The 13,259-nt window shown below is 33.4% G+C and overlaps 1 protein-coding gene across 6 annotated transcripts in view; it reads left to right on the forward strand.

Moving 5' to 3' along the window:
- The window catches only part of RICTOR (RPTOR independent companion of MTOR complex 2), a 141,422-nt gene that overhangs the window by 86,300 nt on the left and 41,863 nt on the right, over positions 1-13,259 (forward strand). For all 6 annotated transcript variants that reach the window (XM_032278901.1, XM_032278902.1, XM_032278903.1 and 3 more), the window contains exons 8-11: positions 3,779-3,948; positions 7,222-7,289; positions 9,984-10,051; positions 12,681-12,763. In XM_032278901.1, the coding sequence (XP_032134792.1) occupies positions 3,779-3,948; positions 7,222-7,289; positions 9,984-10,051; positions 12,681-12,763 (389 nt within the window). The remainder of the gene's footprint in view (positions 1-3,778; positions 3,949-7,221; positions 7,290-9,983; positions 10,052-12,680; positions 12,764-13,259) is intronic.

The following is a 13,259-nucleotide window of genomic DNA, read 5'->3' on the forward strand; positions in this document are numbered from 1 at the left end:
ATTTAACAAAGAATTTCAATGTGACATTAAAATTCTATAAATTTTGAACTTTTATTCATCATTAAATTTGGTATAGAAATTGTCTAAATTCTAGTACTATTATGTAATAGAATCTACTAAAGTCTGGCTTGCTAACATTAATTATCCTGTATGTTTGTATTAGTTTCTTTTCACACTACTATGAAGAACTACCTGAGACTGGGTAATTTATGAAGTAAAAAGGTTTAATTGACTCAATGACTTGGGAGACCTCAGGAAACTTAAAATCATGATAGAAGGCGAAGGAAGTGAGGCATGTCTTACATGGCAGCAGGACAAAGAGTGAAGGGGAAGTGCCACTTTTAAACCATCATATCTTGTGAGAACTCACTATCATGAAAACAGCATAGGGAAAACCTCCCTGCAATCCAGTCACCTCCCACTGGGTCCCTCCCTTGACACGTGTCCTACCATTTGAGATGAAATTTGGATGGGGACACAGCCATATCAGTTTTGATGTGGGTTAAAAACAGTAAACAATCCAGTATGCATAAAAAAATTAAGCTAAGTGCAAAAGCATGAAAGGGCTATAACAGGGAAAAAACCGGGGGCCAGTGGGCAGCATTAATGAATATCTGATCGTTGGAAGGAAAAGGAGTTTTGAGTTACCAAAAGGAATCACACAGGGATTTTAGCATTTATTAGATTTTACTATAAGGAGTCAAGAAAACAAGCAGTGCCGGGCGCGGTGGCTCAAGCCTATAATCCCAGCACTTTGGGAGGCCGAGGCGGGTGGATCACGAGGTCAAGAGATCGAGACCATCCTGGTCAACATGGTGAAACCCCGTCTCTACTAAAAATACAAAACATTAGCTGGGCATGGTGGCGTGTGCCTGTAATCCCAGCTACTCAGGAGGTTGAGGCAGGAGAATTGCCTGAACCCAGGAGGCGGAGGTTGCGGTGAGCCGAGATCATGCCATTGCACTCCAGCCTGGGTAACGAGTGAAACTCCCGTCTCAAAAAAAAAAAAAAAAAAAAAAGCAGTGCCAAAACAATTCAGTAAAAAAGTAAATGTAACAAGTAAACTAAGTGATTTATTTATATAGAAACCAGTAGGAAAACAAATACAGTTGGCCCCTTGTATCCACAGGTTTCATATCTGTGGATTCAACCATCTGCAGTTCTAAAACATTCAGAGAAAAAAAAAAGTACACATTTTAAAATACAGTATAACCATTTACATAGAGTTTACATTGTAGGGTGTTGTAAGTAATCTAGAGGTGATTTAAAGTATATGAGAGAATGTGGGTAGGTTATATGTAAATACTATCTTTTTTTTATATAAACGACTTGAGCATCTGAGAATTTTGGTATCATCCGGGGCCATGGAACCATTTCCCTGTGGATACAGACTGATGACTGTAATTCTCAAAGAAATGCATGGCTAAACAACATATTTTGAAAGTTCAGTCTCACTTATTATTAAAGAAATATAATTTTAAGTGACAAGAAAAGGTATTTTTTTCACCACCTAAAGTAAGACTGGTGTTGGTTATATTCCCTTTTAAGATAAATGATAACAAAAGTTTAAGCTAAAAAAAAAAAGAACCAAAATCTACCATTGAGGATTTTAAACAATAATCACAATGCTTATTGATTTAGAGACAGAGTCAGAACTGTGATTAAGGAAATTAAAAAATAAAAATAAAACTTGACTGTGCACCAGTCTGTAGGACTGCCTGGTTACCTGGAGAGCTATCTCAGTTAATTTTTCATCATAAAGCACATTATAATTAAGCAAAAAATAAGTGAGTGAACCATTATAACTCAAGAAATACCAAAAGAAGAAAAAAAAAATCAATTCCATGTTAACCAGATGGAGAAAAACCAATAAAATTAAAAGTCTTAATTAGTGAACAAGATAGATTATGTTATCTAAATTGTTAATTGGACGAAGAAAGTAAAATCCACAAATGTTTGGAAAACTCAAAGGTTAGAAATAAAAAAGATTAATAAATGAGGAAGAGAATAGTTTTATATGTATTTGGAAACTTAATAAAATGAATGAATTTTCAGGATAAATTTTAATTTTCAGTTACAAATTATAAAATATGAATAGTTCAAAAGCTGTAGAAGTATTTGAAAATATTGATGAAATAATTGCCTCCAAAAAATGCATCCAAGTATTTTTGTTTTAAAAAAATAACAGGTAATTAGTGTAATCTGATTTATAGCATTAAAAAGATATAAACCTACAAATTTCTTATTATACAGCTAGCATTTAATGTACATGTACACAGATATACATGTACCCAGATACATAGATAATTAGAAGGCTACTTTGTTAACATTCCAGAATATTTATCTCAAATCCACAATCAAAGCTATTCTTAATGGTTAATTTCTACAAATACCACATTCTTGTAACTATTAATTGGCATTATTTTAAAACTTTTAGTCAGGTTATTAGCCAAAATAATAAAATATGTTTATATATTTGAAAGGAGACAGTGTTACTTTGTAAATGGGATCATATATAAAAAGCTCTGAATCAAGTGAAAACCAACTTAATTTTAGGTGGTAGAACCGTGTTAAAACACAGATTTGACAGATTTTTGTGTTTCGATAATAATTAGTAATTATAATAGAAAAAGCAATACTATTTTTAAAGTAGAAAAGAAAATATATAAGACAAATTGTTGAAGAAGTGTGTATGACTTGTGTGTGTGTTTGGGGAGTATGTTTGAATTTGTCAAATTGCTTCTCAAGAAGACAAAACTAATCTATAAGGGTAGAAATGAGAATGGTGGCTGCCTGTGCAGTGGAAGACTCATTGGAAGGTAATGTGAGAGATCTTTCTAGGATAATGAGAGTTCTGTACATCGAGTGGGACATTGTTCATAATTTATTCAACTTTACCATTAAGATCTGTGATTTTACTGAAAGTAATTATACCTCATTTTAGAAAATAGATGAAAAAAACTTGATTCTAAAATTTCCTGGAAGAATAAACAGTCAAGAACCAACCATGAAAACATTTTTGAAAAAGTAAAAATAAACATTTTTGAAAAAGAATATATAATTTTAAACTGTTAACCTAGATTTTTAAGGGAGAGAAAAAGAGAATCAAGAGTTGCTCTGATAAATGGAAAATTTTAATGTATCATAAAGTACAAAAACCAGTTTGGGAAGTATGCCAGGATAATTGATTAAACATTTGGGAGGGGGAATATTGTGTTTATCATCTTAACAAAACTCAACTTTGAAACAGATTGCAAACTGAAATGTAACTAAATCATGAACTCTTTTAAAATACCTACCTACATGTACACATATACAAAGAAATGTCTGATCTTTGCAGTTTGAAGTTTCTGAGCTCCCAAATTATTAAAACTGTGTGTTCTGTTTGTGTGTTTAATAAAAATATAGAGAAATGAAGTATACAATTTTAAACAAAATCTGAAGTCACAAATGAAAAACTTGAAACAGATAAATGGCTAATATCCCTACTTGATAAAGAACTCCCTGCAATTGATAGGAGAGAAAAGCCATTCCAGTAATATATGGACAAAGGTTATGAAAAGACAATCCAAAGATACTTTAAAAATCAGGTTGTGGGGAAGTATATTCAGTAACTCTTATTTTATCCACTTGTCCTTTTATCCTCCTGTTCTTATAAATGTTGTTGATTAGAAAGTTTTTCAAGTCAGAAAGGCAATTAAATTTTAAAGCCCAGATTTTTTATTACCTTTAATATTACCCCAAATATAATATGTTAAGTTTTTCTTTTTTATTTTAGCACTTCAGAATCCAGAGGTGGTGGCCCTTCGAGGTGGACTAAACACCATCTTGAAAAATGTGATCGATTGCCAATTAAGTCGAATAAATGAGGCCCTAATTACTACAATTTTGCACCTTCTTAATCATCCAAAGACTCGACAGTATGTACGAGCTGATGTAGAATTAGAGGTAGGAACTTTAATATTCTTTTCTAGTTTTAAAATGTGATTTTAAATGCATATTCTTACCTTGAAATACTAAATTCTGTAGATGCAGCACCGCATTAATTATCAAGCCTAAATTAACTGAGACTGATTTATTCCCAGCTGTATTTTACAGCTCATTCAGTTTGGACTGAATTGAAAACATTACTTTTAAGGATTTAATCAATGTGCAAAGTAAATTTTATTTTTGTATTATCTATGAAAAGTTGGTATGAAGCAAATTAAAGTACAAATAATGTTACAAAATTTACTTATTTTAAAAATACCACTTACTTGTAATGCCTTTAGTACATTGTGTGTGAATAGCTCCTGCTAATTATACAGTATTTTATGAAACCTACTAAAATTCTCTGAAGTTGAAAGTACTTTGTTAGCAACTAATTATATCTACTTGAAAGAAAGCCTATATATATATTTTGTAAATTCATTTAAAACTTTTTACTGATTTAAGTAGGGTTTATTGCAGTTAGTCAAAAGTAATAAGGCTACTGTATTACTTGTTAAGAAAGTACGTAGTAGGGGTTAGAACAGAATTATACACTGTATTATAGTTTCTTCGTGTGCATATATTGCATTGTTGTCTTTTGAATATAGTATTTGGAGTCAGTTTAAATCAAGGATTGTTTATATTTAGGTATGAAGTCATGCATGATATAAAAGATTGATTGTCCCCTAATTTGTCTTTGCACATCATTTTATGAAACTTAAGTGTTCGGTTTTTATCAGATTATTTTTAAAAACACTTCATGTTATACATTTCACATTAGCCTATATTATTAATTAACAATTTTAGTATAATATTCTTAATAAGTGATTTCAAGTACATTATTCATAGGAATCCTATGGAAATAAACTGGCACTGTTGATATTTTATAATAGTTTAGCTTTAATTTTTTTTCTTATCAAGTAAGAAAGCTATAATTTTAAAATTGGAAAGATGAATAATAGGTAATATGTATAGTATAGGCTCTGTGTTTTCTTTTTTGTTTTGTTTTGAGATGGGGTCTTACTTTGTTGCCCAGGCTTTAAGCGCAGTGGCACAATCACGGCTCACGGCAGCCTAGACCTCCCGGGCTCAAGTGATTCGGCTTCCACCTCAACCTCCTGTGTAGCTGGGACTACAGGCATGTGCCACCACACCCAGCTAATTTTTGTTTTTTTGTAGATAGGGTTTCCTCATGTGGCTCATGCAGGTCTTGAACTTCTGAGCTCATGCAATCCATCCTTTTCAGCCTCCCAAAGTGTTGGGCTTACAGATATGAGCCACTGTGCCCGGCCAGCTGCATATTTATTCCTGTATCTTATACCGTGGATTAGCAAAGCCTTTGTATAAATGAAACAAACCTCAAATACAGGAAGACCAGAGGCCTACTTAGTCTTATCAAAATTGCATTGTAGCCTCAGTTTAGCTCAGTTGGGCATTAGGATAAGGTACTCAATTCCCTCAATCTACCTGTGTAGCAGAGGAAAGAATAAACCATCTCTAGTGGGAGATAACATCACTTGGAGCCTTTTATAAAGTGCACAATGCCTGACAGTCAGAAGTTTCGAGTCATATAAAAAGACATGACTGTATGACTGAAAACCCGAAAGAAAAAAGCAATCAATTGAAATACACTTACAGGTAATTCAGATAGAGGAAAAAGATATTAAAACAATCATGATTAATTTGTTCAAGAAAAAATTATATATGAAATAATGGAGAATTTCACTTATATAATTGGATATGTGAAAAGAAATGGAAATTCTAGTACTGAAAATATATCTGGAATTCAGAGCACAATGAAATTAAAAATTCAGTGTGAACAAGAAGATAGTAAACTGAAAGAGAAGTCAATAAAAATATCCAGGGGTAAAACAAAAATAGTGTTAATTCACACACAGTAAAGCACAGAGAGAAAAAAGAAAGAAATTGAAGAGCACAAAAGGGATAAACATAATTGTAGTCTTTGGAGAGAAGAAGTTGGCAGAAGCAAAGATCCAAAGAGACAGTGGCCAAAACTTTGTTTCTAAAACTGATAAAACTTCGTGTTATAAAGCTCAGAAAACAGCTGAGATAAATAATACATAGGGAGGAATTGAGCCCTCTTGCCAACAATCAGCACCTTGTGAATGGAACTTCTTGTTGAGATCCTGAAGCTCCAATCAGGCGTTGAGGTGACCGCAGGCTTGGCCAACGCTTGGACTGAAATCTTAGGAGACCTTGAGCCGTAACCATGTAGCCAAGCCTCTCCTCGATTCTTAAGTCACTGAAACTTTAATAAATATTATTTGTTGTTTAAAAAAAAAAAAAAGAGAGAGACATATAAAAAAGGCTAAACAAAATCCTCAATTAAAAGGAAAATGACCTAAGACAAAGAAATGCAGGAAGGAATGAAGAGCACCAGTAAAAGTAAATCTATGACTAGATTTAAAATAATCATGACTGTTAAATGCAATTATTAATCTCTTATATTTTATATTATATTTAGAATTAAAATCTGTGTCTACAGTAATGCTGTAGGCAAGATGGGAAGGTTGTTAATAAATACAGTAGTTCTGAAGAAGCCGGTAATCCCAGCTACTCTGGAGGCTGAGGTAGGAGGATTACTTGAGCCCAGTAGTTCAAGGTTGCAGTAAGCTATGATCATGCCACTACACCTTAGTCTGTGCAATAGAGTAAGATCCGATCTCTTAAGTTTTAAAGTAATGAGTTTTAGCAAGGTTGCTGAATACAAGCAACAACACACAAAAATAACTTGGATTTTCTTTATACAAGCAACAAAAGGAAATGCAGTTCATTAAATAGAATTAAATAATTTTCAAAGACAGGCAAAACTAATCATAGTGTCAGAAGTCAAGATGGTTATCTTGGGATAGATACTGATTGTGACTACCGTCTATATCATACCACCCTGAACATACCCAATCTTATCTGTTTGTGACTACAAAGGTGTAATAGAGCTTTGAGGTTGCCAATAATGTTTTCTTTATCAAGTGCTAGTTACATGAGTGTGCTTAATTTGAGCAAATCACTGTTTTAGATACATGTTAAACCTTAGTTTAGAAGTTCAAAACTTCAATTTGTACATTAAAAAAAAATCACCCAACATATTCCTCCATGATGAGTTAGAACAAATAAGTCCCTCAAGCAGTAAACCCATTAAAGATAGAGAGAAATGGAATGAATTTTAGCTTGTTATATGAAGGATACATTTTAAAATAAAGATTGTTTTCTTCTTTGTTTTTTTTAAATTAGAGAATTTTAGCACCCTATACTGATTTTCACTACAGACATAGTCCAGATACAGCTGAAGGACAGCTCAAGTAAGTAAAATTGGTTCCTAATAATTTTTAAGAGAATGTGTATGTTAATACTAAAGCTTTTAGGTTTACGTGATTGCTTCTACTGCCAGAGAAATGTGAGTTTAAATAAATTTTCTATTTTGTAGAATTATATTGTATTTCTCTCATAATTTATTGTGATTTAAAAAATTTAAAGCTTTGAGAAACTTCAAAAAAATATATGGTGGACTAAGACAGAAACCAAGGTCGTTGTTTTTGTATTGTATATATTTTAGCATAACTACATTAAAAAAACTAAAAGAATGAAGTAACAGTGGGTAATAGAATGAAGAGTTACCTTAACTTACTGAGTCAGCAGAATGATGTAATATGTAGAATTCTGAGATTAAGTTTCATACAGAAATAAACGAGTAGAATAAATACTGTTATCTAGAAATGAGACAGTATAATTTTCAGAGTGGTTTTAGAGAGAAAGGCACATATTCACTAGGTATATGGAGATAATTTAGGAATCAAAGCACTCTGTAACAATTTTGCAAATGACACAATTCCATTAAATATGCCATCTAGTGTTTTTCTGGTAGACTTTATTGCAGGCATAAACTTATTGTGATATATAGTATAGGTTTTTAAATTTCTCACTACATTTTGGAACATTGCCAGGGGAATGTTTTTATTGTTTTTCATTTTTCCCCTAAGTTAAAAATAGTGATTTCATACCTTCAATCACATCCAACACTGTGAACTCATTATCATACCCTAACATAACATGATCTACTTTGAGCTAAGAGATAAAGTAGATGTCCTCAAAGACTTCTCAGACTTATTCTTGCAAACTTTAGCTATGAATTGGAATTTGTAAGGCCCTTTCTTGGCTTCTTTGGAGATACAGATATTCTCTTATTGATGGAGAGTATATGAGTTTTCTGTTGCTGCACACCAAATAACAACAAGCATAATGGCTTAAAGCAATACCAGTTTATTAGATCACAGTTTGATAGGTCAGAAGTCTGGCTCAGCTTTTGCCTGGAGGCTCTGGTGAAGAATCCATTTCCAGGATCATTCAGATTGTTGAGAAAATTTATTTTCTTGTTACTGTACAGCTGCTATGCCTTTTTCCTTACTGGCCGTCAACTGGGGCCTGGTATCATCTTCTAGAGACTGCCCACATTCCTCTGCACGTGGTCTCCTCCCTCTGTAAAGGCAGCAGCAATGCTAGAATCTTTCTGGTGCTTTCAGCCTCTCTGACATCTCTTTGGCTACCAGCTAGAGAAAGCTCTCTAATTAGATCAAGCCTGCTATATGCTATATACCCTGTCTTTTGCTCTACTAGCCAGTGTAACATAAACATAGCCACAGGCATAGCCGTGATATCATATTCACAGGACCCAGAGATCAGGTCATGGAACCTTGGGTTAGAGCTATTTATAGAATTCTGCATATGATGATGAACAATAAGTGAATTTAGATATTTTTTAGAGTTGGGAGGATGGCGCTATTCTATCAGAATCCTTCCTTTCCTGTTTGGTTCTGTACTTTGTTCTAAGTTTCGGGAGTATAAGCAGGTAGATTATCAGGCCTGTAATAAACAAGGGTACATTATGACCAAGGAACAGGAAAAATGAACAATTTTTAAAATATTACAAGTTTAATAGGTTAGTCAATATATGTCACTAACTTTTTTAAGAGAAAGAACGCTGAAAGCTTAATCACACAGGTGTCTGATTCTTCCTTCTTCTAAACAAGCCCCGTGATACAGCCCCACGGTTTTCATTTCTGTTATGTTCCCATTTTAACTGGTGTTGCTTAGCTTAGTCTTTTTCTTTGAGCTTTTCAATTCACTTTTGTAGACTAATTGCTCACTAATATCTAATTTGATTTTCTGTCATTGCTCTTTATTCTACTTTTTCTTGCTGTTTTTCCTGGTTCTGTGATTTTCTATATGCTCACAACCATTAAGAATTTAAGTAAGAAAGAAAAAAAAAGGTGGCACAGGAAAAAAGGGACAATCGGCAGGGCAGGAGTGGAGTAGGCGGTTGGAGTGACATAAATAAAGAGACACAAAGTTGCTATTAAGTATTGAAAATGGCCATAAGCCAACCATGAAAAATGCTTAACAGATATAAAAATTCAATTGCTTAATTAATTGTCATAACTATTATATAGAAAGGAATAATGGACACAGTTGGGTACACAGTTGTCAAGAAAGTAGCTAGCGATGTTATTATATAGTTATTTCATGACATTTCAGTGCCTATATAGGTTGTTGAACTTGCGTATTGGAAATGTTGAAATAAGTTTAGGGCAAGGATTTTGAAGTAAAGAGTGTGTGTGATTAAAATTAAGAGGTTTATGTGGTAATTTTCTTTGCTGAGGGGCAGCCTAGTACCATAGATGCTTATTAATCAGACTTAATAATGCTTAATTAAATCTTATCTAAGAATAGTTTTCAGAGAGAGCAGGAATATAGAACTGAGTAGAAAAGCAGAATTTATTACTTAAATGATGTAAATTTTAAGTTCAAAGTCAGTTCATAGTTGGCTAATTTGCTTTAGTGTAGATCTGGTCTTTGTTTTTTTTAATGTCTTTTAATTTTGTGTTTAAGTGTTTAAACATTAATGGTAGCTCTTATTATGATTTAATAGCAGGAAAAAACTCATTTTAACATTTTATTTTATCGATTCTCCCCACTGCTTCTCACTCGCCCCGCAACAGAGAAGACAGAGAAGCACGATTTCTAGCTAGTAAAATGGGAATCATAGCAACATTCCGATCATGGGCAGGTAGGTTACTCTACATTGCTTTATAACATCCAAGAAGAAAAACTAGACTGCTTTTTCAAATGTTAAATTATTATTGTAGCATCTAATTTAGATGTTAATCTAGCCTTACTTTATATGCTATTATTAGAACCACTTTTCTCCTGGAGCCTTTTTGTACTGATTCATCATCAGAAACTTAGAAGTGCGGCCAGGCGCGGTGGCTTACATATGTAATCCCAGCACTTTCGGAGGCCAAGGCAGGCGGATCACCTGAGGTCAGGAGTTCGAGACCAGCCTGGCCAACATGGTGAAACCCTTCCTCTACTAAAAATACAAAAATTAGCCAGGCGTGGTGGCAGGTTCCTGTAATCCCAACTACTCAGGAGGCTGAGGCAGGAGAATTGCTTTAACCCAGGAGGTGGAGGTTGTATTGAGCCGAGATCACACCACTGTTAACTCTAGTGTGGGTGACAACATCTCAAAAAAAAAAAAAAAGAAAGAAACTTAGAGGGGTGGGGGTCTTCTACCTTTCTATTGAAGTAAGAAGAGAAATATCAGCATTATAAGTTAGAAACTTGAAAGCCTTTGTCTCATGGAAATAACTTCCTAAATAATATTTATATTCTGTAGCACTGTTTATAAGTTAAATAAACTTTTACGTGCTTGTAATGTTACTTCTGTGATGTAATGTATTTCCAGTTCCAAATAACTGATTGAAAAATGACCTTTTAGAACACATTTTTTTATGAGATGCAACAGCCTGTTTTCCATATTAGCATAGAGTACGATCTTTTGAGACTATTTCTTAATCCGGAATGTCTCAAACTACTATCAGACATCAGAATTTGAGAAATACTATTTTGATACTTGAAGCAAGTTTACCTAGTGTGTTTTAATTTGAATTTTGATCCTGAATCTAAAGAGAACATATAGACTGTTCATAAATATACACGTGCTTAGCTAGAAGTACAGGGAACTTTGGAGTCCTGTAAGACTTTTTAAAGAATGTTTTCCCTGACATGTCATGAAAAATTTGAAACATTCAGAAAAATTGAAAAAACTATACAGTGAACACCCATATACTTCCACCTAGATTTTACTGTATTTGCTGCATTATATATCTGTCCATGTGTCCATCACCCTAGGCGTTCATCAGTCCGTCTATGTTATTCTAATATATCTGAAAGGAAGTTTCAGACAGTAGTCCTCTTCACTCCTGAACAGTGCAGCATGCACATTATTAACTAGAATTAGATGTTTGTTTATGGTCCTGATTTGTTTGTTTTTGGGGATAGTGATTTGAGGTAAAATTTACATACAGTGAAATGCACACATTGTTAGTCTACTGTTTGATGTGTTTTGACAAATGCTTACACCTTTGTAATTCAAAACCTTTTCAATATATAGAACATTATCATCGTCCCAGAAAGTTCTCTTATACTCTTTCCTAGTCAGTTTTTGACTCTGTATCTCCAGGAAAGAACCACCATTATTATTTTTATAGATTAGTTTTGCCTATTCTGAAACTTAATATTGGTGGAATCATACTGATATAAAGGCTTTTATGTAAGGCTTCTTTCACTTGACATAATGATTTTGATACTCATTTATGTTATTGTATATATCAGTAATATATTCACTTTTTTTGCTGGGTAGTATTTCATTTGATGAACATACCAGTTTTTGTTGTTGTTATTGTTGTTTTTAGCCCTCGTCCTGTTAAAGAACGTTTGACCTGTTTCTGGTTTTGACTATTCAAAGCTCCTTTATCAAAGTTAAAGCTTTTTTGAGCAATTTTGTACAAGCTTTTTTTGTAGACATGAGTTTTCATTTCTCTTGAGTAAACACCTAAATGGAATTGCTGGGTCAGAGAGTGGATGCATGTTTATGTCTGTGAGAAACTACCAGACTTTCTCCCAAAATACTTAGACTGTTCTATATCCCCATCATCAGTGTATGTGAGTCCCTGTTGTTCTGTATCCTTGTCAGTATTTGGTGTTGTAGGCCTTTAATTTTAGCCATTCTAGTAGGTATGTTTTGGTTTCTTGTTATTAATATAGTTTGCATCTCCCTGATGATTAATGATATTGAGCATTTTGTGTGTGCTTATTGGCTATTCATATGTCTTTTGTGACATGGTTTTATTATGTTTAAAATTATTGAACTTAGAACTCTGTAACTTAAAAATTTTGAACCATATTATTTATTTGAAGTCTATTGCTTATACTAATCTGTGCATTCAATATATTTTAGAATTGATCTCTTAAATAATAAATGCCAAGCAGATTTTTTCACTTGAAAGTGAGGAGCATAAAAGAGGGAGAACAGACCATTGTCTTATTCTCGTCCATGTTCTTACTCCCAGAGAAGTGTTCATCAGGCAGTCAGACTCATGAACTTTTTGGATATGAAACAGATACTGAAGGTGGAATTTAGTTAATGAAATTATTTGTAATCTCTAGTCAATACAGAAATACAGAGAATGCTTAAAATGTGTTTCAGTTATGTAATAGCTTTTATGATAGCCAAATAGTATCATAATTATATAGTTTTGCTTAGAAAAATATCACAGGTTTTATATTATACTTTGCTATAGAAAATTTTTTGAAACTCAAGTCAGTGATTTTTTTTTTCTTTTTATCCTCTTTAGGTATTATTAATTTATGTAAACCTGGAAACTCTGGGATCCAGTCTCTGATAGGAGTACTTTGCATACCAAATATGGAAATAAGGGTAGGTAAAAGTTATTAAGATTGTTTCATTCCTGGACCTTTAAATTAATTCCTGGAAATTAATTACATAAAAAAATTATTTCAGGTGATGCTTTTTCCTCATTAGTTGTTAATGTATATTATATTTTTAAAACATATGAGTAAATATTTACTACTTAGTTAAACCCTAAATATAATAGGAATCATTTAAAATATTGCTGTTGTTAGGAATGATGGCTGTATTAAAAATTGAGTTGAGACCAGGCATGGTGGTTCATGCCTGTAACCCCAGCACTTTGGGAGGCCAAGGCAGGTGGATCAGGAGTTTAAGACCAGCTTCCTCAATATGGTGAAACCCCGTCTCTACTAAAAATACAAAAAATAAGCCAGGCGTGGTGGTGGGCGCCTGTAATGCCAGCTACTAAGGAGGCTGAGGCAGGAGAATCACTTGAACTTGGGAGGTGGAGGTTGCACTGAGCCGAAATTGTGCCATTGCACTCCAGCCCGGGCAACAAGAG

This window comes from Sapajus apella, unplaced genomic scaffold (assembly GCF_009761245.1).
Source record: "Sapajus apella isolate SASKATOON/1434 unplaced genomic scaffold, GSC_monkey_1.0 scaffold11, whole genome shotgun sequence".
Classification (NCBI taxonomy): Eukaryota; Metazoa; Chordata; class Mammalia; order Primates; family Cebidae; genus Sapajus; species Sapajus apella.